The sequence below is a fragment of the Sporisorium graminicola genome, chromosome SGRAM_20 (genome assembly GCF_005498985.1).
Source record: "Sporisorium graminicola strain CBS 10092 chromosome SGRAM_20, whole genome shotgun sequence".
In the NCBI taxonomy this organism is placed as follows: Eukaryota; Fungi; Basidiomycota; class Ustilaginomycetes; order Ustilaginales; family Ustilaginaceae; genus Sporisorium; species Sporisorium graminicola.
The window spans coordinates 262,919-288,198 of NC_043729.1; the positions used below are offsets into that span (position 1 = coordinate 262,919).

At 57.3% G+C, this 25,280-nt stretch overlaps 15 protein-coding genes across 15 annotated transcripts; 6 read left to right on the plus strand and 9 right to left on the minus strand.

The window, feature by feature from the left end:
- Window positions 1-699: 699 nt before the first annotated feature.
- Window positions 700-1,437, minus strand: EX895_003277 (uncharacterized protein; the record flags this gene model as incomplete). Its single annotated transcript, XM_029883875.1, has 1 exon — window positions 700-1,437. One exon carries the CDS (start codon window positions 1,435-1,437, stop codon window positions 700-702), a length of 738 nt encoding a protein of 245 aa, XP_029739681.1.
- A 371-nt stretch (window positions 1,438-1,808) lies between these two features.
- Window positions 1,809-2,795, plus strand: EX895_003278 (uncharacterized protein; the record flags this gene model as incomplete). The annotated part of the gene is made up of 1 exon (XM_029883876.1): window positions 1,809-2,795. The coding sequence occupies one exon, from the start codon at window positions 1,809-1,811 to the stop codon at window positions 2,793-2,795; it is 987 nt and encodes a 328-aa protein (XP_029739682.1).
- Window positions 2,796-2,941: 146 nt separating this feature from the next.
- EX895_003279 (uncharacterized protein) lies at window positions 2,942-4,252 on the minus strand (the record flags this gene model as incomplete). The annotated part of the gene is made up of 1 exon (XM_029883877.1): window positions 2,942-4,252. The coding sequence occupies one exon, from the start codon at window positions 4,250-4,252 to the stop codon at window positions 2,942-2,944; it is 1,311 nt and encodes a 436-aa protein (XP_029739683.1).
- A 569-nt stretch (window positions 4,253-4,821) lies between these two features.
- EX895_003280 (uncharacterized protein) lies at window positions 4,822-5,817 on the plus strand (the record flags this gene model as incomplete). Its single annotated transcript, XM_029883878.1, has 2 exons — window positions 4,822-5,166; window positions 5,236-5,817. The coding sequence occupies 2 exons, from the start codon at window positions 4,822-4,824 to the stop codon at window positions 5,815-5,817; spliced, it is 927 nt and encodes a 308-aa protein (XP_029739684.1).
- A 123-nt stretch (window positions 5,818-5,940) lies between these two features.
- EX895_003281 (uncharacterized protein) lies at window positions 5,941-7,974 on the minus strand (the record flags this gene model as incomplete). Its single annotated transcript, XM_029883879.1, has 1 exon — window positions 5,941-7,974. The coding sequence occupies one exon, from the start codon at window positions 7,972-7,974 to the stop codon at window positions 5,941-5,943; it is 2,034 nt and encodes a 677-aa protein (XP_029739685.1).
- Window positions 7,975-8,398: 424 nt separating this feature from the next.
- Window positions 8,399-10,079, plus strand: EX895_003282 (uncharacterized protein; the record flags this gene model as incomplete). Its single annotated transcript, XM_029883880.1, has 2 exons — window positions 8,399-9,937; window positions 10,044-10,079. 2 exons carry the CDS (start codon window positions 8,399-8,401, stop codon window positions 10,077-10,079), a joined length of 1,575 nt encoding a protein of 524 aa, XP_029739686.1.
- Window positions 10,080-10,112: 33 nt separating this feature from the next.
- EX895_003283 (uncharacterized protein) lies at window positions 10,113-12,107 on the minus strand (the record flags this gene model as incomplete). Its single annotated transcript, XM_029883881.1, has 1 exon — window positions 10,113-12,107. The coding sequence occupies one exon, from the start codon at window positions 12,105-12,107 to the stop codon at window positions 10,113-10,115; it is 1,995 nt and encodes a 664-aa protein (XP_029739687.1).
- A 1,027-nt stretch (window positions 12,108-13,134) lies between these two features.
- Window positions 13,135-13,968, minus strand: EX895_003284 (uncharacterized protein; the record flags this gene model as incomplete). Its single annotated transcript, XM_029883882.1, has 1 exon — window positions 13,135-13,968. The coding sequence occupies one exon, from the start codon at window positions 13,966-13,968 to the stop codon at window positions 13,135-13,137; it is 834 nt and encodes a 277-aa protein (XP_029739688.1).
- A 43-nt stretch (window positions 13,969-14,011) lies between these two features.
- Window positions 14,012-14,968, minus strand: EX895_003285 (uncharacterized protein; the record flags this gene model as incomplete). Its single annotated transcript, XM_029883883.1, has 1 exon — window positions 14,012-14,968. The coding sequence occupies one exon, from the start codon at window positions 14,966-14,968 to the stop codon at window positions 14,012-14,014; it is 957 nt and encodes a 318-aa protein (XP_029739689.1).
- A 339-nt stretch (window positions 14,969-15,307) lies between these two features.
- On the plus strand, window positions 15,308-17,197 carry EX895_003286 (uncharacterized protein; the record flags this gene model as incomplete). Its single annotated transcript, XM_029883884.1, has 1 exon — window positions 15,308-17,197. The coding sequence occupies one exon, from the start codon at window positions 15,308-15,310 to the stop codon at window positions 17,195-17,197; it is 1,890 nt and encodes a 629-aa protein (XP_029739690.1).
- Window positions 17,198-17,253: 56 nt separating this feature from the next.
- Window positions 17,254-18,579, minus strand: EX895_003287 (uncharacterized protein; the record flags this gene model as incomplete). Its single annotated transcript, XM_029883885.1, has 1 exon — window positions 17,254-18,579. One exon carries the CDS (start codon window positions 18,577-18,579, stop codon window positions 17,254-17,256), a length of 1,326 nt encoding a protein of 441 aa, XP_029739691.1.
- A 392-nt stretch (window positions 18,580-18,971) lies between these two features.
- Window positions 18,972-20,378, plus strand: EX895_003288 (uncharacterized protein; the record flags this gene model as incomplete). Its single annotated transcript, XM_029883886.1, has 1 exon — window positions 18,972-20,378. One exon carries the CDS (start codon window positions 18,972-18,974, stop codon window positions 20,376-20,378), a length of 1,407 nt encoding a protein of 468 aa, XP_029739692.1.
- A 312-nt stretch (window positions 20,379-20,690) lies between these two features.
- On the minus strand, window positions 20,691-21,740 carry EX895_003289 (uncharacterized protein; the record flags this gene model as incomplete). Its single annotated transcript, XM_029883887.1, has 1 exon — window positions 20,691-21,740. The coding sequence occupies one exon, from the start codon at window positions 21,738-21,740 to the stop codon at window positions 20,691-20,693; it is 1,050 nt and encodes a 349-aa protein (XP_029739693.1).
- Window positions 21,741-22,514: 774 nt separating this feature from the next.
- Window positions 22,515-23,312, plus strand: EX895_003290 (uncharacterized protein; the record flags this gene model as incomplete). The annotated part of the gene is made up of 1 exon (XM_029883888.1): window positions 22,515-23,312. The coding sequence occupies one exon, from the start codon at window positions 22,515-22,517 to the stop codon at window positions 23,310-23,312; it is 798 nt and encodes a 265-aa protein (XP_029739694.1).
- Window positions 23,313-23,612: 300 nt separating this feature from the next.
- Window positions 23,613-24,596, minus strand: EX895_003291 (uncharacterized protein; the record flags this gene model as incomplete). Its single annotated transcript, XM_029883889.1, has 2 exons — window positions 23,613-24,325; window positions 24,566-24,596. The coding sequence occupies 2 exons, from the start codon at window positions 24,594-24,596 to the stop codon at window positions 23,613-23,615; spliced, it is 744 nt and encodes a 247-aa protein (XP_029739695.1).
- Window positions 24,597-25,280: the final 684 nt, after the last annotated feature.

The following is a 25,280-nucleotide window of genomic DNA, read 5'->3' on the forward strand; positions in this document are numbered from 1 at the left end:
TAAGGACGACAGGTTCTCGTTGGTACTCCGCCAAGCCAGACGAGAGAAGGTAATTGAACACGACCACATCGGCAGCAGAATAGCAACCAGTGGATTTGCATATATACGAACTCGCTTTCGGGTTCGTAAGGCCGGCCTGTCATTGGACGCGCCCCAGAGTGGCCCTTAATTGAGATCACGCAGGTCGTGCTCAGGTGCAGTGCCTTGAACATTGACCGAAGCGAGTGGATGAGAGCGGGCAGCAAGCAGCTCTGTTCAGGCGGGTCCTTCTTTGTATTTGCCTCGTGGTCGACTCTCGTGCAGCAAGTTGAGAGCCGAGGGCGATTTTTGACAGGTTTTATCTGGAACCAATAAGAACGCGACTTTCCTCGTAACATCAATGCATCTTTTTCGTTGCTGGTGACTATGCAAGTCTAACAATCATGTAGAGGTGCGAGCATCGGATTCAAGATCGTCCGATTAATCAGATCTTTTACTCTCTGACCTTTCACCTTTCAGTAATACCTGCAGCTCACCATGCTCGAGCTGTGACGGGCCCTATCGATGCACCGCTAGCAAAGTATCACATTCGTCCGTCATTACATTGACTCGCATTCAATGCATCATCGTCAGCCTATTTTCACAAAGAGCTCATAAACAAGAGAAGAGATTCCCATTGCAGGAAGAGTGCTGGCTGGGATCCAAAGACCGAAAAAATCATTACAACCACTGCTTGGGGAAATCCCTCAACGTCGGGCGATCAGCACGCAAATAGTGACGCTTCTTGTCCTGCCTGATCAGCGACGACCTCGAGTCGAGCGGCAAGTCGTCCACCTCGTTGGTTCGAACGTTGGCTTCCTGGACCAGCGCATCGAGCGTGTCCGAGCACCACTTCATGTTCTGTCGTTCGTTGGGGAACAGCTCGCACGAGATCTTGATCTCGCCCTGATCCCTGGCCTGCGCTTTCGCCTTCGGGTGGAACCTGCTCCCAGCAAGCAGAAGTAGCTTGTGCTTCGACTTGGCGTCCTTGACCGCCCCCGCCTCGACCAACGCATCGACATCGACGTTGAGCACCACCTTGCGCGACGCAGGGTGGTTCTCACCTTGGTAATGCTGGAACCGGAACTGGAGGTATTGCGAAGACGAAGGCGGCTGGTACGACTGACGGAAGTTGGACAGCTTTGGGATCTCGAATTCGACCGTACGCATCAGCTGCAGCATTTCACGCTTGCGTGCCAAGATGGCATGTCCCAGCGTCGGAACATCGTCGTAGTTGAATTTGGCCATCCTGCGGAGGGACATCGGATCGTCTGCATTGCGTTTCTTTCTTGGCTTGGCAGAGGCGCGGGCAGAGACGGAGAAGGCTCGAATCGCCGAGGAGGAGGTGGACGCAACGGCAGCATTGACGGTGCTGCTAGCCGTCCGTAATGACGAGCCGAGATTTGTAGCGAGCGACATGATGGATCCAGAGCTTCGAGGATAGCCGCTGCGTCCGTAAGTCGGGGCTGACGATGGTGGGTAGTGTTGTCCGATAGTGTATCTGTAAGATGGAGAGGATGGTGGAGTCGGAAAATTGAGAGCGACGTCCAAAAGGAAGAAATGAAATACCGGAAGAAGTCCTTTCCCTGTCACGTGAGCCTATCCTCCCCTCAACCTAACAAGTGAGAAAATCCAAACATCGTGCTCCCCGGACAGCCAAATTTTTCAGAAGAAATGGTTTTGTACTGCATCTGGCTGGGCATTTGCCGTGCAACAAGAAGACCCCCTTTGCGCACCTCGTCCATGGTCCACTCACCACCACACGACTCCTGCAGCACTTCAACACCAACATGCAGCCAACACCCGTCCTCGCTGCGGCCGAAGCAGGACGTAGCCTGTCACAGCTTGCCTCCACCCCAACCGCACAAGATGCTGCGGTGGCAACACCGCAACCTGCACCTGCACAGGCCACTCCAAGCAGCGGCGACGGCGCCCAAGAGCAGTACCTCGTTGTTCTCTCCGGCCTCATAGGCAGCGGCAAGTCTACGTTCGCACGTGCTCTATGCGAACACTACCCCGAATGGCGGCGCTGCAATCAGGACGAACTGGGAGACCGACATGCGGTGGTCGACGCTGCTCGTACAGCCCTGCTCGCTGGCCACAACGTCGTCGTCGACCGCACCAACATCGACGCGAGGCAGCGACGGACGTGGCTCGAACTGGCCCGCGATATTTCTGCACCTCGATCGGACAGCAACGACCCGGCTGTGCGAGGTGGTGGGGCGAGCACACCCGCGCGCAGGGTGATCACCGTCTCGCTGACGCTGACCATCTCTACGCTGGTTGCCGAAGAGCGTCTGCGGGCAAGGACAGGACACGAAACCATAAAGACGCCCCAAGAAGCATTGGGCATCTTGCCGCACTTCCTGCGCATGTATCAGAAGGCGACGGTCGAGGAAGGGTTCCACTATGTGTTGACTTTCCCGGCGGCGAAGATGTCGAGGGAACCGAGTGTGGATGAGGTCAGGGCGATTTTGTTGGATCGGCTGCAGAGCGAGGTTAGGGGCGATGGGGTGTTGCCTGAGAGACCGCCGGCGAGGTCAGGAGGTGGTGGTGGAAGAGGTAGGGGTAGAGGGAGGGGAAGAGGGGCATCGGCGGTGTATACTCCGCATCTCCAGCATCAGCCACACCCTACGACACCGCGTGTTCAACCGCCAGCTGCCGCGCTGGACACGTCGGCAAACGCCGAACAAGGTGCACCATCGTTTGCTGCCGCTGCTTCTCTCCCTCCACTGGCACCACAAGCAGAACTCAACTCTCAACAGCCGCAAGCATAGAGCTTATCGCATGTCAATGTCAACATATACCCCCGTAATGCACCACACCCAACAAGGTGCTGCCCTTTCAATCGCCCAAAGTCGATGCGTGTCGTGATCTAATTGAATTACTGTACTGTACACTGAGCTTCGGTTGCACTTCCACTTCAAGACGAGCCCTTTGTTTTTGAAGCAGCCTTCATGCTATCTGTCGCATCGTCGGCATCCCCCTTCGGCTCACCATCCAGCTTGGCTTTACTCTCCAGATCGCGCGCCAACTCGTCCAACTTGCTAGTGTCGTCCTTAATCGTCGGATTGGCCAGCTTGTCGTTGCTGTGCTGTTGCACCTCTGCCTGCTTCGCCGCTGTGCTGCTCTTCTTGTCCGCATCGAGCTTCGCATACCCGTCCTCTTTCAGCCTGCGCAGTTCCGAGACCCAGTCGTCACCCACGAGCCTGACCAGCTCTGCCACGCCTTCGTCTGCCTTTCCTTGGTAAAACACATCACGCGTCTTGTCCCTGCCGCCGAAGGTGAGGCCTTCACAGTCGAAGCCAGTTTCGTTGAACATGCCGCTGCCCATGCCGCTTCCGGTGTAGCCGTCGGAGGAAGCGAGTTCGCCGACGCGTTCGAGGTTGATGAGCACTCTAGGGCAGGTAGGGGGTACGGCGTCGATGAGGGATGCGAACGGTTGCACTTGCAGAGATGTACCCATGACGATGAGCAAGTCTGCCTGCTTGAGGTCCGGAATGCAGCGGAAGAAGCGCGAGGGGAGGGATTCGCCGAAAAACACAATGTCGGGCTTGACCAGTCCTCCTCCTGCCTCTGCTCCGCCTCCACGCTTTTTGCCCGAACACTTTGGTCGAGGACACCTCGCCACTTGGCCCTTCTCCACCTTGGCTCTGATCCAGTCATCATCCACGCGGTGCTTGCATGCAATGCACGTTGAACTGGCAAAACTGCCATGTGCCTCGACCACCTTGTCCGCCTCGACGCCCGCAATGCGCTCGAGCGTATCCACGTTCTGCGTAAAGACCCGCTTCAGCTTGCCCTTGCTCTGCAGCAGCGTCAAAAAGTAGTGCGCTAGGGCTGGCTTGAAGTTGCCCGGATACAGGTGCTTGGCGAGGGTGAAGAACGGTTGCGGATGACGCTGAAAGTAGCCAATGTCGAAGATGGCCTCTGCGTACGGCAGGTTGTACGCTGCGAGGTTCGAGTAGAGACCAGTTCCCGGCGATCGGAAGTCCGGGATGGGTGGTTCGGCAGAGGTCGAGATTCCGGCTCCAGCGAGGACGACGACGTTGCGGGTGGTGGGTTGGGCTAGCAGCGCTGCGACTCCTGTCAGAGTGGCACCGTGTGGGGGTGGGAAGAAGCGGTTCTTGGTTGGTGTGGCGTCATGGGATGATACTGTGCTCAAGCCTGAGCCCGAGCCCGAGCCCGAGCCTGAGCTTGAGCTGGACGGTCTAGAGTCTTTAGCGCCAGGCATGTCTGATCCTGTGCGGTGGTGTTGGTGATGGTGGGAGGAGTCGGTGGTGTCGTGTGGAGAAGAACATGCTCCGTGCGTTTGACAAAACTGAATTTTGTGACCTCAATTTTCTATTAATAATAGCTTCGGCGCGCAACAAGACGAACATCAACGTGAAAATCGGCGTTTTGTGGGGATGGCAGCGGTCTCTTTTGCTCGGCTATGAGTTGAGCGGATCCACCAACCGGTCGAGGTTCTCGTTTAGAGTCGATCGTCATCGATTCATCAGGCTCCATGTTCAGCAGCACATGTCGCTCCAGTCGAACAGAACAAGTCAAGCTCCGCAAGTCGATGTGAAACGAGCTTCAGTAAGACCCACCAAGCTAGATTAGCCCGTGTGGTGCCCGTGCAAAACCGCCGTCGTATGCCCAGAGATGAGCTGAAATGAGGTAGAGCCGTGCGCCGAGATATTTATTTCAGAAGAATGCCTTGTCATCTTGTCATGCGAACTCTCGTTCCTTCTTGTACCACCACAACCATCACCCATTCACACCCATCACTCACTTTGCCCCCCTCCTGACGCTACAACGATGCCACAGCTCGCAACCGTCAACGATCCGCGCAAGGTGGTCGTCATCACCGGCTGCTCTTCGGGACTGGGTCGATCCATGGCCATCGAGTTTGACGCGCAGAAGGACTACCGTGTCTTTGCCACTGCCCGCAACCTCGACTCTCTCCGCGAGCTTCCGTCTGGCATTGAGCGTGTTCGGCTGGATGTCACTGATATCGAGTCGATCAAGGCGGCGATCAAGGACATTACCGACACCACGAATGGCCGCATCGACATCTTGATCAACAATGCCGGTGTCAACTCGGCCGTTGGTCCTCTCGTCGAGACACCGATTGCTGATATTCGAAAGACGTTCGAAGCTAATGTAAGTCCGAGAGCTCGAGTTTGCTCTCGAATAGAGCTGGATGTACTGACATGTTTAAGACCAACACAGTTCTTCGGATTGATCTCAGTCACCCAAACCGCAGCACCGTACATGATCCGTCGTCGATCCGGCGTCATTGTCAACATCGGCTCGGTCGCCGCTATCGCATGCATGCCCTTCGGTGGCCCCTACTCAGCCTCCAAATCTGCCGTCCACGCCGCCTCCGATACCCTTCGCCTCGAACTCGCCCCCTTCAACATCCATGTCGTTGTCGTTGCTCCCGGTGCCATCAAGTCGTCCATCTCGGACAACACCATGAAGGCCCGAGGCGCGCCCGCCGCGAACTCTGCCAACAGCGGAGACCTTGGCTACTTGCCCGCCGACTCGCTGTACAAGCATGTCGAGGACCTGGTCAAGTTCCGCGCCGAGTTCAGCCAGCAGGGCGAGCCCACGCCGAGCGAGACGTTCGCGCGCAACGTGCGCAGGTGGGTCACGGTAAGCAGCCCGGGCGCGTACCTGTTCACGGGCAAGAAGAGTCTGGGCGTGTGGATCTCGTATTATCTGCCTACCAGCGTCAAGGATTGGGTGATCGGTAGGATCTTCCAGATTCACAGGATTGGCGCCCTTGCTCATAAGAACAAGAACATCTGAAGCGGGCGGTTCAGGGTGCTGTCCTAGATCTTCGCGGACAAATACAGCGCGGCTTCCGAACAATATTTTCCAGCTTGTGTGCGTGCGTGCGTGTGTGTGTTGGTGCAAGGTTTGTGCATTGGTCTATGACGACGACGACGGGTGGATAGGCAGCCAAACGGTCTTGCCCTGATCCGCGACAAGAAACACATCCTGCTCTTCGCCCTTGTCCTCTACACCCTGCAGTCTTTTCTGCTCCTGCTTTTCCTCCTGCGCCTCGCTCCCACCCTTCAACAAACACGTCTCGTCCCTGACCCGCTGGAACTTCAACCCATGCAACCTACACGCCTTTCTCAGCTCCCTAACATCCCCCCTTGTCTGCTCGGCGTTGCGTACAAACGTGCCGTAGTGCACCGCCAGGCTGACCATCTGCTTGCGGCCAGCTTGCTGCTTGTGCTTGTGCTGCTGGAAGAGCTGGTGGCACTCTACGGCGTCGTACGGGTCCATGTGGATGCTGGACGTCAGCGTGCTCGATACGCGCGGGAACGGGCTGAACGCGCGCGGGAACGGATCCCACGAGCGGAAGTAGCTCAGACTCGACCCGACCGAGATCGGCAGGAGCAGCAGATCGAACGGCTGGAACTGGGCCGCGATCTCAGCGAACGCAGGGCAGGCCGGGTACCTTGCCCGCTTGTACGGGTTGTCGTGGTGGTACTTGAACCCCGTATCGCCTGCAAAGAACGCACAGAACCGCTGCTCCCCGCCATTCTTCCACTCGATCACCCAGCTGGCCCACAGACTCGCATCTTTGTCCCCCGCCCCACGCCCACTCCCATGCTGCGCCGGCGTACAGACGATCTTCAGCTCAGCTCCCTCCGCAGAGGGCAGCGAGATGCGCGCATGATCCCACCAGTCCAGCTCGCTCACCTGCTCGCGCTTCCACCCGAACCCGCCACTCCCGCTGATCTTTTCCTTCACACCCAGTGGCACCAAGGCATGGATCTGGTCGCCGCGTAGGTGGTGGAGGTGCTTGAATGTGTGGTAGTCGAGATGATCGTAGTGCGAGTGTGAGATGACGACAAAGTCGATGGGTGGCAGGTCTTGGACCGTGCAGGGGGCAGGGGTGAAGCGTTGCGGTCCGGCGGTCTGCGAGGGCGAACAGCGTTCTGAAAAGATAGGGTCAAACAGGATGTTGATCGATCGAGGCGGCTCCTTTTCGGTGGAGGAGGAGGTAGAGAGTGGTGGCAGTTGGAGCAGTGTAGTCGCATGGCCTAGCCAGGTCACACGAGCCGCGGCGCGAGACGGCGTCTTTGGGTCCGACCAATCCCGCAGCGACTGTTCTTTCGCTTTGTAGTCGGCTTCGGTTCCCTTTCTGGCCTCTTGCTTGTGATCGTTATGCTCAGCTCGCGAGGAATGGGCTTCGCGATCTTCCTTTCGTAGTTCGTCCACTTCCTTCTGCAGATGCCCCGATGGCCAGCCCCATTGGGGTTCGACGACATCGACTTTGTCCCAGTCATCGCCCAGCTCGCGGTCTTCCTGCCGAGCGATCTCGAGCTCTTTCTGGATCTTTTTGCTGGATTTGAACCCACTGGACCGCTTGCTGCTCTTTCCCGAGCCTTCGGTGTAGCTGTCCGGTAGACCCCATTTCAGGCCGCCTTCGAGGATACCTTTGATGCCCGGCTTGCGGAAACTTTGCTCCCACGGATTACGGAAAGTCAGACGTGGCAGGATGTGGCCATCTTCTGTTTCGTTTTCCTTCTGTTCTTGCTCCTGCTGGGTTCGGGAAGAAGTGCTGTTTCGTGGAGAGGTGAGTTGTCCAAAAGCAGTAGATGTAGCACGTGTGACCTGGGATAACATGGTAGGCACCCAGTGGGCGGGCAGCTCGTCCGCATCCAGATTGTGCGAATCGGCTATTGGGTCCGTAGATCGACAGTTGAGGGTGATATCGTAGGTTATTGACCCTGTTGCGCCGGCTTTGCTCGTTTCGCTGCGAACGTTGCGAATAGCGTCGGTCGTGCCTTGAGCAGCCGGCTCATCATCGTCCGACGAAGAGCTGCGTGAGGAGGAAACGGATTCGGCGCCATTGATCTTTTCGCGACCGTGGATCGTCTCGCTCAACGTCCGGTGGTGTCGTTCATGATGTGGGCGTTGAGCTTGCTGATGCTCTGTGGTGGCCATCCTGGTTAGCCTCTGTGGGATGCGCCGACTGTAGCGACCTGTTGGTTGTCTATGCGGGTTGCCGGCAAGGGGAGGTGCAAGGATGTGGTCAAGATAAGAGAGAGGTGCTGCATGTCGTAAGACCCTTTCGCAAAACAACACAACGTGGATCTGAGAGTCTTGGCATCTGTGCCTTGCGCAAGACGCTGGCCAAGCATGAAAGTGGGTGGATCGACGAGGCATGTCAAGAAACGGCGGCCTGTCACTGCTGCAAAACAGCATCATCGCGCAGAGCCATTGTGCAGCACCAATGTCAAACGACAGCAACGTAACACGTTGAGAAGTATGAAAAAAACGTCTTGGTTGGACCCTGAATTCGCCTTCCTCAATGAGCGAGCGACCCCGACCTTCCTATCCCGCTTCGACATGCTGCCACCACCGCACCATGGCAGCGCATCAAGATGCTTTCCAGGTCGACCACGAACGCATAGCCCAGCTGGCACTCGCAACTTACCACAACGACCTTCCACCTCGAGGCGCCAAGCCAGGCACAAAGTCAAACCTCCGGCTCGAGTGGACCGTCCTCGCTGCCTTTGTCCTCTCGTTTCCCTCGCCGCACTCCAACCAACACGAATATGCGCTCATATCTCTAGCCACCGGTCTCAAGTGCCTTCCCTACACCTCTCTGCCGCCGAACGGCGATGTGCTGCACGATCAGCATGCAGAGGTACTCGCCCGGAGGGGTGCGCGCCAGTGGTTGTTGCAGCGCCTCGTGCACGAAGTCAAGTCGGGCGTCGACGGCGGCGGCGCTCTAGCACTGTTCGAGCCCGCAGTGGGTGGGAGCGAGCCGAAATGGAAGCTCAATAAGGGCGTGAGGCTACATCTGTACGTCTCGACCTTGCCATGCGGAGACGCGTCCAGCAAGCTGTTGGAGTTTCAGCGTGCTGCCCAGGATCAAGTTGCAGGAAAGAAAGATGCGATCACGCCAACAGAGCTTCTCGAACTACACATTCAGGGCACAAAGTCTTCAGATGGGACATTGCCTGCTTTTGACGCTTCCGGTGACAGAAGTGTCGTTCGCGGTCGGGCATCGTCTTCACATCAATACGCCACAAGCTCAGGCGCACTCCGCACGAAACCAGGACGTCCAGATTCGCCCCCTTCCATCTGCATGTCGTGCAGCGACAAGCTCGCGCTCTGGAACGCACCCGGGATCGGGATACAAGGAAGCTTACTCTCGTCGCTCTTCCAACCAATCTACATCCACTCGATCACGCTGTGCGATCATCCTACTCGACACATCTTTCCGGCGTTTCCTCCGTCTAAAGAGCGAGCAGACAAGAACGGGGAGCAGAGGGAGGCGCTGAAGCGCTTGCTCGCGCAGGAGTGTCGCCGTGCGCTGTCCAGAGCTGCCCCGGGAAAGGATTTGGTCGTAGGTTGGTCAACGACGCCGTTCGCTCACAGCAAAGAGGCTCAGGCGGAGATGGTGTGGTCAGCGTTCCACCCCAATCCTTCAGAGCGGCTTGAAGCTGAAGCGCAGGCTCGGTTCAAGGACTGCGAACCAGTCACATGTCCCAATTCGATCGTATACGTCGCGGATTCCACCATGGCCGGCACAAGGGGCAAGATCGAAAACTTAGCAACAGGCACAAAGTTGGGCGCACCGACGAAGCGGCCTAAGGATCCGCAGTTGCAGCGCAGCCTACCGCTGAAACCGCCAGCTAGATCCTCGTTGTGTCGGCTCAACTTGTTCCAGTCATTTGTCACCGCCCATGCTTCTATCACGGGCATACAAGCGGCAAAAGCAACGCCTCTGCTGTACAGCGATGCAAAGCAGGGTTCATTCGGAGATGGCACGAAGGCGTACAGGAGGACCAAGGCCGAGTTGCTCGGTGGAAAGGAGGAGGCGGCACAGCGCGTGCAAAAGTTCCTGGCAGGCGCCAGAGATGGCACTGCGATTCAGGCTGCCGTGCTGCCGGATCGAGTGCAAGAGGCGGTGGCGATGGAGCAGGAGAGAGACAAAGATGGGCGAGGATCTTTCAAGACATGGCTGAGGACTCCAGTCGCTTTTTCTCGGTTCGATCTTCAAGGTGAAACGGCTGACGACACGGAAGATGCCGCCATGACCACGATACACGTCGAACACCTCGAAAGCAGTTTCAGATGCTAGCCGGTCCCGCTTCTTGCGTCGTGGCCGACTCTGATTCGGTTCGTTGTCGCTTCAATGCGGCTTGGGCGCCGCCTTGTTCATTCGAAGCGCTTGGCACCTGTTCGCTTGTGTGACGCTCTCTTGACTCCTCTTCGCGCGGTACGCGTTCCAGCTTGACAATCGGGGGCACGATGATGCGTCTTGCCTCACCGCCTGCATCGGGCGGGATCGCGTTCGGATTGTTGTCCCGCGGCAGCATGCCGGACCAGGAGCAACACCCGTACCTGGGGAGCTGATGGTACGAGAGCCAAGGCTTGGTTCGCACGAGCGAGAACACGTCCGGATCCGCCCAGACCCCGACATCTGCGGACGCCGTGGTGGGAGCTGCGTCGCGGTCCATTTTGTCAAAGCCGTCAGCCTGGCAGCGAAACTGGCATTCCGACTCTTCCCAGTGTCGGTCCGCTACCACCAGGCGGATCTCGGTGGGCAGCAGTCCAGCGCGTATGCGTGAGTCGTTCCACAGCCTCTGCAGGACGTGCTTGCCCTCGTGCATTTTCCGCCAGCATTCATCCATTTCTCGGAAATGTTCCTGCCAGTACGGGTCGATCGCGTTGATGCCGGACTGTAGGCTGCCAGCATCGAGCGAGCAGTTGCCCGACACTGTGTCGCGGATGCTCGCGCTGAACACGGACGCCAAGGAGCTGTCGCCGTACTTGTTGGACCCGTCTGCCAGCGGGGGAAACTCTCTGTACGCTTTCTTGAGCACCCGCGTGCGCTTGAGTTGCTTCAGGAGCTCCAGCGGAATTTCGACCACGCCGGCCCTCACTTCGAGGACCACTAGCCTCAGCTTGGGCAGGCGTGTTGAGTGGGTGGCCAAGGTGTACATGAGCTCGAGATGCTGCGCGTCGTGGCAGAACTGCCAATCTTGGAGACCGGCCTGTTGGCGCACGGCAGCGTATTCTGCGAAGTCATGGACCATTGGCATTCCAAGGCCACCGGAGAAGCGGAGGCATTCCAGTTTGTCATGCGGCGAGAGTCCTGCAGCGATGGCCTCTACCACATTGGGTTGTGAGGTGGCCAAGTGGGGGGCGCCTAGCACGAAGCCGATCAAATCCTGTGGTGGTAGTTTTCGGACCAGCTCGAGATGCGTTAGCTGGGAGAGCGGTGCGAACGACGTCGCTCTGGCTAGCACTGCATTTGGGAGGGCTTCTTGAATATTGTATCTTAAACCACGCGGGCGGCAGGTCGTCTTTTTCGAGAGGAGGTGGATCAGCGGATGCTGCTCTTCGTCATGCTCGTCGCGATGTTCTCCTTCATCATCGTACCAGTCGCTGTAGAAGTCGGCGTCGTCTTCATAAAAAATTTCCAATTCGTCCGATCCGAAGTCTTCAGCATGATCCTCAGCATCTTGAGCATTCTCGCCAGCGTCGTACCTGCCTTTCCGACCATCTACGCAGTCGAGCGATAGGTACCGCACATGATCGGTGTGGGCGAGCAGGACGCCGACATCAGATGCGCGAGCCCGCTTGACCTTCGTGGAGCGCATGGGAGACCCCTCGGTGTTGGAGGTGAGCTCACATCGGATGTGGAGTGCGCGGATCCGATGTGCGAGCTGGCCTGACTTTGGCGCGTACCCCTCGCCGCCGCTGTCGTTGTCGTTGTTGTTGCCGCCGTTCTTCTCGGAAACGCTTCTGGCCAAGCGGCTCACCTGCCGACCCGTGCCCAGGGAGACGATTCGATAGAGCGCCTGCGTAGCCAAAGGGTAGAGCTGCTTGCAGCTTAAAGATAGCGCTAACAGATCGCGGTAGCTGGTACCAATGCATTGCTTGCGATGGTTGAAGACCGGGAAGCCCTCGATCGAGTGGACGGTGTGTTCGGCCCGGACCGATGGCAGAAGCAGGTCCATAATGCGTTGCCAGATTTCGGGAGGAAGGCTCAAGCTTCCGGTCGCATGCTGTGCCTCACCATTGAGAGCCGTGTCAGAGTCGGTGCTCGTGTCTGTCATACTGCTGTAACGCTGCCGATCGAAACCAGTCGGATGGCAACGTGTGTTGACACCTCAGGGCTGTTGTGTTAGAGTTACAGTATTGTAAGTTGCAAGCGTCCTTGCCTCGCATGAAATGTGGCTCTAAACCAAAGCAGGACACGGGGTAAAACACTTTGATCGCAAATCGACTGCGCTCCCTATTTAAATAGATCTTGATAGCGTCTGTTCTCTCTGAACAGCGTGCTGGCCCAAGCGCATCTTGCTGGGGCTCCGTATCGAGCGATGTCCGCCACTCTTTGTCTTCCGGCGGATCCTCCCTTTCATGCCGCCCGAGGTGCACGGAAGTCCGAGGGATAGAATATCTTGGCATGAGGACGGGAAGCAGGTCGTGGTGCAAGCAAGCTCGGTGCCAATCTATGTTTCGTCACAAGCTTGATCTCGATTTTCTTTCCACACAGCATTTGACTGCAGTCTTGGACAAGCTCGTCGGCTTGCATCATCACAAATTACTGGCATTGCCGCAAGACACGCCGCTCGAACATGCAGATTCGACCTCCGCAACCTTGCCGATCAATGATATCTATTGCTATTCGCGTTGCTGTCGCTTGACAAAGCTGCTCCTCAGTTAGTGTGGTAAGTGCCTAGTGACGCGACCTTGCGGGCTTGGGGAAGGTGGGTTTGGAAGATGAATGGGAGAATTAGAGGACAGAGTCGACTTCTGTATGCGTACGAACCAGTCAAGTCAGGCTCTGCAAAGCGCACACCGTGCAGTGTGAGTCTTTGCTGAGTTCCTCCAACAATTTGGGGCGGATGAGAGCGCAGGGTTTCCCAACTCAGATTCGAGGATGGCCTATTCCGCGACTACTCGCAGTCCTGCACTGACCTCAATTTCTCGAGCCATCGTCTTTGCACAATGCGTTCGCAGCACAAGTTCGCTGCACAAGCGTGAGTTTATGCGAGTCCCCGTTCGTGAGTGAAAGCACACTGCAAATCGCTGTCTCGGCGCGGGCGTGCATTGTCACCGGTTGCGTGCTTTGACGAAGATCTATGACTGAGCGATCTGGGAGGGAATGGCGAGCAGAGGCGGATGGAACGTCTCGCGAGGAAGTTCGCCTGTCCAATACCAGCCTCCGTCGGACCCACCGACGGTCTTGAAGGACAGAAATGGCGCACTCCGAACAAGCAAAAACACGTCAGCGTCCGCCCAGCAACCAATCTGCGTCGCATCTGCCGCTGTAGAGGTGAGATGTGGTATTTGCAAGGCGCCTCCGTCCCTGAATGCAGCAAAGGGCTCGTGCTGCGCCTGGCAGTAAAAGTCCTGGAAGCCCTCGCGCCGATCGTGTCCATTTGGCTTCGCCGCCACCACACGGATCTCTGGAGGCGCGCTCCCTGTCGCTGCTGCTGATGCCACCGAACAAAGTTTGAGCAGCGCAGCTTTCCCACGTTCGATACAACGCCAGTACTTGTCGCGCTCGTCGACTCGCAGCTCTTCCGCTGTCACGGGGACCGCTACCTCCTCACTTTGGTCGCCACCATCTTCGCTATCAAAGTTAAGCCGACCTGGGATGAGAGCATGACGGTCATCGTATCCTCCGCCGGCGGAGATCGGCCTTTCATTCAACCTCAGAGCATATGTCGCCGAGTCCGAAGATCGCTGTGCTGCTCGTCGAGAGGTGTCTAGAGCGTTCTGGAAATCGTCTGCGTCCGCGCGTGTCGCCCTTATATCGCTTGGGCGCTGCACTTTGCGGCCGTTTGCAGCGGTACCGGGATTGCTAGTGGATGATTGCCTCGACAGTCTTGTAGATGTAGTGAACCGATCGTTTTCGCGCTCCTCCTCGATCGGCGATGGCAAAGGACCCAAGGGACTGAGCTCCAGCATCAAAAGCCTCAGTCGTGGCAGTCGCGACGAATGAGTTGCGAGATCATAGAGCGCTTCTTGTACGGCAAACCTTCTTGCAGGTCCTCGAGGTGCGCGTGGAGCGGGCTCGTGCGCGTGGAGCGGGCTCGTGCGCCTGTTGCTGAGGCGTCAGCTTCTCGTACACCTTCCATGCCTGTCTCCATGCAATGTATGCTTCGAATTCGACCAACGCATCCGGCGGCAACAGCGACAGTCGCAGGCATTCGAGTGTCTCGCGTGGTGACAATCCAGCTTTGATGCTGCTTGGCACGTTGCCCTGCTCATCTGCATTGATCTGCTCGCCAACGAGGAACGAGATCAGAGCTGGCGGTGGGACGATCTTTATCAAATGCAGGTGCGTTAGCTTGGACAGCGGCGCAAGCGACTGGGTCGTGGAAAAAGGCGGCGCCGAGAACGAAAGATTCGAGAGCGTTATCCGACGAGGACGGCATGCAGTCGAGGGACGCAGGAATTCGAGCAATGCAGCTCCTGCTTGGCGATGGTCGAGCGACACAAAGTCAAGTCGGGTCGCATGGTCGAATAGCATTCGCAGGCTATCCACATAGCAGGTCTGGTCTGCGAGAGTGTCACCTGGTTGGAGCAGGCCGTCACCTGGAGGCAAGTGGATAGAGCGGATTCTGGCCGCGCAGCTGCATTCGCTGTTCTCACCGGTAGATGGTGCAGTGCTTTGCCTCTTGACGTCGGCAGCGATCGTCCTTGCAAGGAGATTAAGAGACTTCAAGGTACGAAGTAGCGGCGCTCTGTAAAGTGCCTGACTGGCGATATCGTGAAGTAGCTTGCAAGATGATGCAGCGGCGAGGAGATCGCCGTTAGGCGAGGATGGTAATGCAGGCGCATAATCGAGGTCGGCACCGCTTGGATGTGGCAAAGTGGAAGCATTAGGATCGACCGCTGGTATGAGGCACGTCACGATCCTCGACAAGAGTTCAGTCGGCAACGCCGGAGTCTTATCGCCGATCATCCCGCCGCACTCCTTCGGCCTCACAGCAGGAAAGCGAGCAATGTCGTGTAACCTATGCTGGCGAGAAGAAAGACAAGCTAGCAGCCTGCGGTGGTGGTGAGGCAAGGACGAATTCAGGGTCCACCGTCTGTCTGCTCGGCCCTCTCTGCCTCCACACTTCATCACCCTTCGACCAAATTTGGATTACCGACCGAGGACCCTGCGGGGGCTTTCACGCCAAGGGGCCGTGCATGCGTCACACCCACACATGACACCAACAATTCATTTCTTATGTGAATCGTCCTCTCACCACACCGCCACCATCGTCCACGGTATCGCAATCTTCGTTGTTCCACAGTCATGGGCAAGATAGAGGAGGCCCAAGCCGGTCTGCCGACGAGCCACCGTCCCGAAGAATCACGTCGAAACCCGCGTCTTATAAGACTGCTTTACGTCTTCAAGCTTGCGCTTATCTGCTTTGTGCTCGTTCACACCGACACCAAGCTCCTCAAGCTGCCCAAGCTTCCAAGACCATCGTCGCACCGTCCGCCCGTCAGTAGTCAAGGCAATGCAGCCTGCCCGCAAGTGCCGCCGTTCCAGCTTCCAAGCTCGAACGCGACGCTAGGCCTTATCAGCAATGTCGGTGACATCCAGCTGCCGTCCAGCGCCGAATTAGCCCAGCTTCTGTCTGGCGCTGTTCAGGTCGATACATCCGTCGGAGATGACTGGCCCACTGTCAAGCAGGATCCAGCTCGATGGCAGGCAGTGTTTTCTCCCTTCCACGACTACCTTCGAAGCGCTTTCCCCAAGATCTACGCTCCCGACTCGCCTGTCAAGCTTGACCTGGTCAACGAGTGGGGACTCGTATACACCCTTCCTGGCTCAGACGAGTCACTGCCTCCACTCGTGCTGATGGCACACCAAGATGTGGTGCCTGTCGAGCCCGAGACGATCCCATCATGGACGCATCCACCCTTTTCAGGCTTCATCGACAACGATCTCGGTCTCGTCTGGGGCAGAGGCTCTGGCGATTGCAAAGCCTCGATCGTCTCGATCCTCGCCACGCTCGAAAGCCTGCTGAAGTCAGGATTCAAGCCTCAGCGCACCGTCGTATGCTCATTTGGGTTCGACGAGGAGAGTGCTGGTACACAGGGCGGCGTTGAGCTGGCCAAGTTTCTGCACGAGCGATACGGCGATGATGGCGTCGCCATGATTGTTGATGAAGGTGGCGAGATCGAGTTGGATTTGGGCGTCCCCGTTGCTTCTCCTGCCGTCGCTGAAAAGGGTTATCTCGACGCCCGAGTCACGGTGCTGACTAAAGGAGGGCACAGCTCCGCGCCACCCAGCGACCACACTTCGATTGGCATGCTCGCACAGCTCATCACCGCTATCGAGGCCAACCCGTACACTGCAACCCTTCAGCTTTCCGACAGGAAGCCCAACGAAGTCAACCCTGCACTGCAATTCCTGCAATGCACCCGAGACGCCCCTGAATCCGACCCGAAACTCAGCAAAGCTCTCGAGAAGCTCGAAAAGCTGCAGCGCCAGCTCGAGGCCAGCTCAGCATCCTTCAGCGGCAAGTTGAGTCGGAAAAAGCTCGCACAGAAACTGGACAAGCAAGCGGCGAAAGTTCTCTCGCTGATGGACCGCAACCAGCGCTTCGGGTTCCAAACCACCCAAGCGGTCGACCTCATCTCTGGTGGAGTCAAGATCAACAACCTGCCAGAACAGGCGTCGGCGGTGATCAACCACCGCATCGATGTCACGTCGTCGGTCGCTGACGTTCGACACCACATCTACCGCACCCTCCAGCCGGTAGCACGGAAGCTGAACCTCGCCATCACGGGCGATGGCCCCGCATGGGACTTTGTCGCCCCCACCACCGCAACCAGATGCGCAGCAGCGGGCAAGATCGTCCTGAGCGATGCGTTCGACTCGGCGCTGGAGCCGGCGCCGTTCACTCCGCTGGAAGCTGCACCGTGGACGCTGCTGCAGGGTGTGATGCGCGCCGTGTGGAAGGATATTCTCGTGGCGCCGGACGTCATGGGCGGCAACACGGACACCAAGAGCTACTGGAAGCTGACCAAGCACATTTTCAGGTTCAGCCCGGGCTCGGACCGTCCATTCCCGATCAAGGGCGAGTGGGAGAACATTCACACTGTCGACGAGAGGTCGACGATTCACGGGCTGGTGAAAGCGGTCGAGTTCTACAGTTTGCTCATTCAGGCTGTCGGGTCGCAGACTCTATAGAAGCACGGGGATGGACTTGATAGACTCGAAGAACAGCTTCTGTGGAGGGAAAGGATCTAGTCGCCTAAGCGTTTACCACCCGATCCCCAAGTGTAACCCGCACCCGAACCGGTCTGAACGTCACTCTGCGGTTCAGCCTCGTCATCGCTGTCTCTAGCCTTTCCCTTTCCCTTTCCTTTTCCATCCCATCTCTGCTCAGCAACGGCACCGCCACTCGAACTGTGATCTTCCTGCTGCTCGTCCTGCGCTCTCGCCTTCTTCTCATTGAGCTGCCCGAAAGTGAACGTGTTAGACTGCCCCGCGGCAGCAGCCGTCTTGCGCAGGTTCGCAGTAGATGCCGCGGTTGCCGTGGCAGCAGGACGAGGGTTGAGACTTGTCGTGCCAGGAGTGTTTGACCCAGCAGGTCGGGTGGAGCGTTCAGCAGCATTGCGACCGACAATCGACGAGGTCTGTGAGGCGCGTAGACGGCGTTCTGCTGCTGCAAGGAGCTCTTCTCTGCTGGGCCCGCTGGAGGTGTCTGTGCGAGACGACGCGTTGGAGCTGCGGAACGGGTTGAGCGAGGAGAAAGTAGAGCGGACACCGGCGCCGAGGGCGGATGCAATGCTGGCTGGGCGGGACGATGCGCTTGACGAAGAGCTCGAGAGACGGTTACCGCGCGATGCGTTCCAGACTGTGCCTCCTGCGACACGTCTGGCGTTCCTGTTGCCCATGTTTTGGCCTGCCAGCGCCGGGTCGAGCGAGTCTGGCAACAGTCTCTCCAAGAATCCGGGAGTGGGGACGAGGCTGCCGCCTCTGCCACCGCCTCGGCCCCCGCCGCCGCGCTGGGCAGGAAGCACCTGATCGAGCAGCCAGTAGACGTATCCAGCCAACAGCCCCGTGCAGCTCGTAATCGCAGCGTGTGGTCCGCCCTGCAGCAGATCAAGACCAATATACACATACGGCAACCAGCGACTTGGACAGTTGACCATGCCGAAGAACGACACGATGCTGGTCGGGTTTGCCCTCGCCCATACATACACCAACGCATTGAGCAGCGGGCCGAACATCACCACCGAACCCAGTGGATAATTGGCGGCAATTATGATAGTGCCCATGACGAGGAGCGACCAGGTGTAATCAGCCGTGCGTCGGCCAAAGTGATTCAACTCGAGATCCGAGCTGTTGCGGTAGAGCAAGAAGAAATCAAAGAGAAGCTTGAGGCCGCCACCTCCGTAGAAGAACGAGGTGAAGATGCGATGAATGTGGAAGCGGGAGATGACCCAGGGCCAGACGAGCACGAAAGGAGACGGCGAGGTGATGGCGAGAATGCATGGCAAGGTGATGGCGGCGGTCGCACCTAGCATGAAGCGTGTGACCGGTGGGATTTTGTTGATCTCGTCCATCGCTGATGACCCCTGTGCTGCGTTTGACGTGGGATGATGTTGGAAGCAGAGAGAGGAAGCAACGCCAAGGGCTGAGTCTGTCTTGAACTCAGCTCGGAACCTCTCTTGCGTCTCGGTCGACGTGGCCCATGCTTTTGGCCCGACGTTTGCCTCCACCGCATCGAAAAGATAGCATTTGTTAGACCGTGGTTTGAGTCCTGACGAGGTGGGAAAAAAAGGACGAAAGGATCCTGAAGATGAAAACGGATGTCGTTTTTCATTCTTTGCTGCAGGCAAAATTTCGCGGAGACTGCTGAAACTTTTTCTTTTTGGTGGCGCTTCACTTTCTTCCACCGCCGTGTCTTTCTTGACGCTTGACGATCACGACCACACACATCAACCTTCGCATCATCATGACAAGATACACCAAGCTAGACGGGCGGCGATCGCTCGCCAAGAAGACCGTAGACTCCGACAGCGAGCCCGAGTCGACCCCAGCTGCTTCGCCTGCCAAGCTCTCGGAGCAGCCCCTGGTCTCTGAACTGGCACCGGAAACGCCGTCCAAGGACAAGAAGAAGAAGAACGACAAAAAGGATAAGAAGGACAAGAAGAGCAAGAAGGAAGATGTTGACGGTGCTGCAGATGTTGCAGTGCCCAAAGACGACAGCGCAGCCGAAGCTGCCGAGCCAGTCGCATCCACTTCAGCCATCCCGACTCCCGCTGACACCGATGCCACAGAAGCCACGACATCAACAACGGCTGCAGCTGCTGCTGCGGATGCCGAACCGCCGACAGTCGAGAAGCTGCTCAAGCGAGCAAAACTGCTCAAGCTCAAAGCCAAAAAAGCTAAGAACGAGGAGAGCAAGAAGCGCTTCCAACGCATGACGCGCGATGTGGAACGCCAAGTGGAACAGATGTTCGGCTCGTTTGAGTACGGACCCAAAGGCCAGCTGATCCGTCTGGGTGCACCGCAGTCGGATACCATGTGGCAATCGAGGCAAAAAGGAGGTGATTGGTCGGCTCCTCCTGCACCCGGTGGCGCTTCCTTGGGTGGTGATGGTGGATGGGGCGCTCGTGGTGGGCACTCGAATGGATACTCGAACAACGAGAGCTACGGCAGTAGCAACGGCAACAGCAATGGCAACAGTCACATTGCAGGTGCCGGGTGGGGCCCGACCGACGAGCAACGACGCATGGACCGACGAGATGCCCGCCGAGAAGAACGCGCCGATCAGCGTCAAGCCAAATTGAAGTGTTTCGCCTGCCGCGGCATGGGCCACTCGGCCAAAGACTGCCCCAACGCTCTCGACGCGCAATCAATCTCGCTCAAGACCGACGCCCCTTCCTCCAACGATACCCCTATGATTGGCCGCGACGCTGTCGGCATCTGCTTCCGCTGCGGCTCAACCGAACACACGCTCTCGAAATGCCGCAAGCCGGCACTCAAGAACGATGCCCTCCCCTACGCCACCTGCTTCATCTGCCACGCCAAGGGCCATCTCTCCTCCAAATGCCCCAACAACGCCGGCCGTGGCGTCTACCCCGAGGGCGGCTCGTGCAAGCTCTGCTCGTCGGTCGAGCATCTAGCCAAGGACTGCCCACTCGCGCTGCGCAACGAGGGCAAGACCCACAAGATGGACAGAGACGCCAAGTCGTTGGTGCACCAGGTGATTGTTGGCTCCACCACAGCAGGCGGCGTGGGCGGTGGCGATGAGGACGACTTCCACAGCTTTGCGCGCAAGAGGGCGCAGGTGGACCAGGAAGTCAAAGCGTCTCCGGTGAAGAGGGTCAAGAAGGATGCCAAGGTTGTGTCTTTCTAGTTACTGTTTTCCGTTCTGGTCAATCGAATTCCGGATGTTTCCAGAGAGCACATCTCCCTTCTCGGCTCATTGTGAATCAAGAAAGACTGTTGAGCACAGACAAAGTGGGTCATGAATAATGTCTACACTAAACGGAGTCGATGGGAGGCGAACCTAATTACAGAGCTGATAAAGCCAGGGGGGGGGGGGGGGGGGGGGGAGAGAGAAGAGGGATGTACACAGAGGGAGGTGGACCGAAGGATGCCACTCGATCCACGACTCCATTTTCTTTCGAAAACGGCAAAGTCTACCGAAAGCGAGGGAGCATTCCGTCTAGGACATCTTGTACTCCATGCGACCCGACGATGCAGTAGCGCCCTGAACCTGGTAGTCGATCGTGATATCGAGATCGCGGTTGTTCCTCTCGTTAGGCTTGCACACCAGTCTACCCGTGATGGCATCCCCCTGGTTGACAGCAAGTACATCCTTGGTGTAGAAGACAGTCTGCTTCCAGTGGGTGTAGCGCGAGTGTGGTCCCGTGCTGAACTGGACCGGCTTGTGGCATGCGTCGAAGCTGATGTCGAACCAGCCGAGGAAAGCGTGTACGTAGTCGTCGCGTGTTGCGTTGAGCGTAAAGTCGGACTCGAAGCTCAACTCTTCCTTGGTGACGGTGAGCAGGTCGAGCTGTTTGATGGGGAATGGGTCGCAGACGACGCTCTTGATGTCGACCGTGTCGACCAATGGTTCGCGGAGCGCAATGTCCTTGATGCACGAATAGTTGAAGCCGTAGACGTCATCCCAGAATCCGATCTTCTCGTCCTTGTACTCCTGGTCCTCGATTGCCGAGAGGTACATGGTGGCCTTGTCTGGGAACATCATTCCGCCCGGTGCGAGGTACTTGTCTCTTGCCATGAGCACCGTGTCGAGCATGCTCTCGTAGAGCAAAAAGTAACCCATCCACTCGCTAATGATAATGTCCACCTTGCCGTTGGGACCCAGTCCGAGGTCAACCTCCTCGAGCTTGCCCTTGATCAGCGTGATGGTGTCCTTGAATCCGTTGACCTCGGTGATGATCTTGGCCTGGTCGATGATGTTGGACATGTCGACACCGATGACCTTCTTGGCGCCAGCCTTGGCAGCGAACATACACAGGATACCGGTACCGCAACCGACATCGAGCACAATCTTGTCCTTGAACAGGTGCGGGTTGTTGATGATCGAATTGCGGTAGGAACGGGTGCGCACCTCATCCTTGAGCATCTCCTCGTGGATGCCAAAGTGGGCGTACGAGTCGGCGTAGTAGTCGCGCGACGTCATGTCGGTGGTGGAGGTGGAAGCGCCAGCGGAGGCAGCGGCGGCGCCGTTAGTGGAGGTAGAAGCCATCTTGGAGACGAGGGAGACGAACACGTAAGGGTGATGGTGAGGAGAGGAACGAAGCAGAAGCAATTGCAATGCAAAGAAGCTCTTTTCTGTTGGACCAATGCTCGGTTTGTCGTCTGCGCCACGCTCGAAATTTTGGCGGCGGTAAGAAGAAAAATGCGAAGAAACTCGAGAAGAAAATCTCCAAAAATTCGAGCTCAAGTTTCTCATGGCTCGAGAGCAGAACAAATTTTCAAAATTCAGGGTTCTCTTGAGCAAGGCTCGGTGGAGGCTTCTTTTCAATCCGCTCGTCGCTTTTTCAATCTCACAATCTCAACATGGGAAAATAATTCAGGCGCACGTTCGGAGTGATGCCGACCAGCGCCACGCTGCACGGGCTTAACTCGACGAGAGCAAGAGAGACCAACACAAACTCACTCGGACACGCATGCAAGCTTGTCGGCTCTCGTCCCTCTTTCACATTCGTCACCATTCACTTTCTGTTCTTCAACAGCACTCGCCCAAAGTCACCACGGTACAGCTCCGGTGTCAGCGTAGCAAGCGATTTCGAAGCTCAGTAAGGCTCCCACCACGCGAATCGAACAATCGTCTCATATATCCCCAGGGGGCATCGTCAACGATATCATCCTGCTTCGAACGGTGCATCCCGCATTCGGACCCACCCGCTTCGACATCCCTTAACGAGGCAGTACCAGCCATATTCAGTCACTAGCACGCAAGGCAGTCACTCGCACCCACCGAACCGCACCCAGCTGTCTAGCTGCCTCTTGCTCCAAAATGAACTCGCTCTACAACCAAGCATTGCGGCAGTTCTCGTCCATCCAATCCGACATCTCCCGCATCGACTCCGAGGGCGACACCGCCTCATCGACCGCCTTTGGACCCGTCACTGTCTCGCTTTCCTCACTCGAGCGCACCATTGACGAGTACGAAAATTTAGCCAAGAAGGAGCTCATCCAGTCCAAGCAAGAAAAGGCGCTCACACGGGTCTCCAAATTCCGTACCGACTACGCCGAGCTGTCCTCGCAGCTCGCACGGCTCAAGGCCAAAGGCGCTCTCTCTAACGGTAACGGTAATGGCTCTGCCTCAGCGTCGTCCTCCTCCACCCTCCGCTCGCCGACCAACGCCGGGTTTGGGCAGAACGCGAATCGGCGCGTGAGCGCTATTGCCGAATCGCCGTTCAGCTTGCATGCGCGCAATTCGGCACCACCGCAAGCAGATCCATTAGCTGCTTACAAGATGAATGCATCCGCAGCCGCAATGTTTGGCGGCGAGGGCGGGTTTTCAGCGAGAGAGTCACACGCGTTGAGAGAGCACTCGTTTATCCAGCAGACCGAGGCGCAGCTCGACGCCTTCATCGCCCAGGGCAGGGAGGTGTTTGGCAACCTCGTCGAACAGCGCGGCATCCTCAAGGGCACACAAAGGCGCCTGCGGGACGCTGCGAATACGCTCGGGCTCAGCAGGGACGTCATCGGGTATATCGAGAGGAGAAGCACACAGGACAACATCATCTTCGCACTAGGCGCACTCTTTACGCTCGTTTGCTTCTGGTACATCTACAAGTGGTTCGGGTAGACCGCGGCGCAATTTCAACGCTTTTGCACTTCGGCTCGTCGCTTGGCTTGGATCTGACCCACCGAACCTGTGTGTGAAACGAGGCTATGAGTGCAAGTTTGACATGAGACAAGCCCGGATTGAGCAAGCTCGCAACGCTCACAGATCCGCTGCGAGGTTCACACACTTCAGGCATGCAAGGGTCTAAGGTAAAGCTGTCATTGCAAGCATGTGCGTCCAACGCATAGGGCTGGGACTGATCAACAGCAGAGAAGGAAACGAAAGGCAACCGACTTGGAAAGAATTACACCCCGCCTCCGTCTACTTGCGGTACCACAGCGTAGTCTTGCGGTTCCTCCTGATTTTGCGGTGCAGCTGCAAGAATCCGTACAGCAGCGCCTCGGCCGTAGGTGGGCATCCCGGAACGTACAGGTCTACGGGCACGATCCTGTCGCAACCCCTCACAACCGAGTACGAGTAGTGGTAGTAGCCTCCACCGTTGGCACACGAGCCCATCGAGATGACCCACCTCGGTTCGGGCATCTGGTCATACACCTTCCTCAACGCCGGCGCCATCTTGTTGGTCAAAGTACCAGCAACAATCATGCAGTCCGACTGGCGCGGCGAGGCACGGAAAACGACACCGAGACGATCCTGGTCGTATCGTGCCGTGGCAACGTGCATCATCTCTACGGCGCAGCAGGCGAGTCCGAAGGTCATGGGCCAGAAACTCGACTGACGCGCCCAGTTGGCCATCTTGTCCATCGACGACAGCACGTACTCGACGCCGTTCTTGGGCGTCTCGAGCGAAAGCTGATTCGAGCCGCGGTTGGCGACGGCCATGAGGGGCACGGGGCCGTCAGGGCCAGCATCCTTGGCAGGCGCCGACGACGACATGCTGCGGGAAGAGGCGGGCTGCTGCGGCTGTTGTTGCTTAGAAGGTCCGGCTACAGCGGCGGCGACCTTGGGCACCGACTTGATGGTCGACGTCTGGAACGAGCGAGTCAGAGCCATGGTGGGCTTAGCGGAGAGGCCTGTGATGCAAAACGTGTGCCGAAATCGAGTTGGCGTGGTTGCCGTGATGACAGAGTGGCGAATTTGAGTGCGGATGCGGAAGGTCGAGACCAAAAAGATGCGATCGGAGGCAAAGTCATGGCAAATATTGCAAGAGTACGATGGGAGCGAGGTAAAAGTGACAAGAAACAGTCAGTATCAACAAGAGCCCTTCGAGTGGTGACTTCCAGCACATTCAGCAGTCATCCGCAGGTACGTACCGACTCGAGAGAGCGAGCGAAGAGAAGCCATCTTTGCGAAGAAGTACAGTGATGGCGGAGTACAGTAGTGGTGGCGACGACGACGAGTGTGGAAGAAGGAAATATCGAGAGTTGAATCGGTGCGTGCCTGTGTAAGCGCTGCAGTTGCTTTAGCGAGAGGGCGGAAGAGCACCTCTCGACGATCTCATTACCAATCAAGCACCAAAATTCGGATCCGCCAGGCGCGCGTCAGAGGTCAATTCGTGCGAAACTTTCTAATTGATGTATGGCTGTGAGGAGGGTTTGACGTAACATTAGCATCAGGTATGGCAAGCTGTGTGCAATCGCGGCGTAACATGACCTGGAAAAGCCCAGCTCACGGTGACCTCCTCGTTGACCTGCCTTAGCTGGGGCTGGCAACAACATACCACCACCCCCTTGGCAGGCACAGACAGACGCTGATTCAATATATGCGCGTTGTCAATGTACACTTACAAGAGAAGAAGCAAGGAGCCACTTCGTATCACGACCAAAGCTGGGTTGCCAACACGATCCTGTAAGCGAGCCTCGTACGGGTCGCTTCGGCTTTGCGTGCCTAAGCTGCGACGGGGGGAAACGTGGTATGCTTGCTATGACCTCAAGCGAGCAAATTTCCGCTGCGAAATACTTTTGAAGTGCCGATCATCTCCAGAGAAGGTTCGTGGTAAAGCGACAGGTACACGCAGAACTGCGAGGT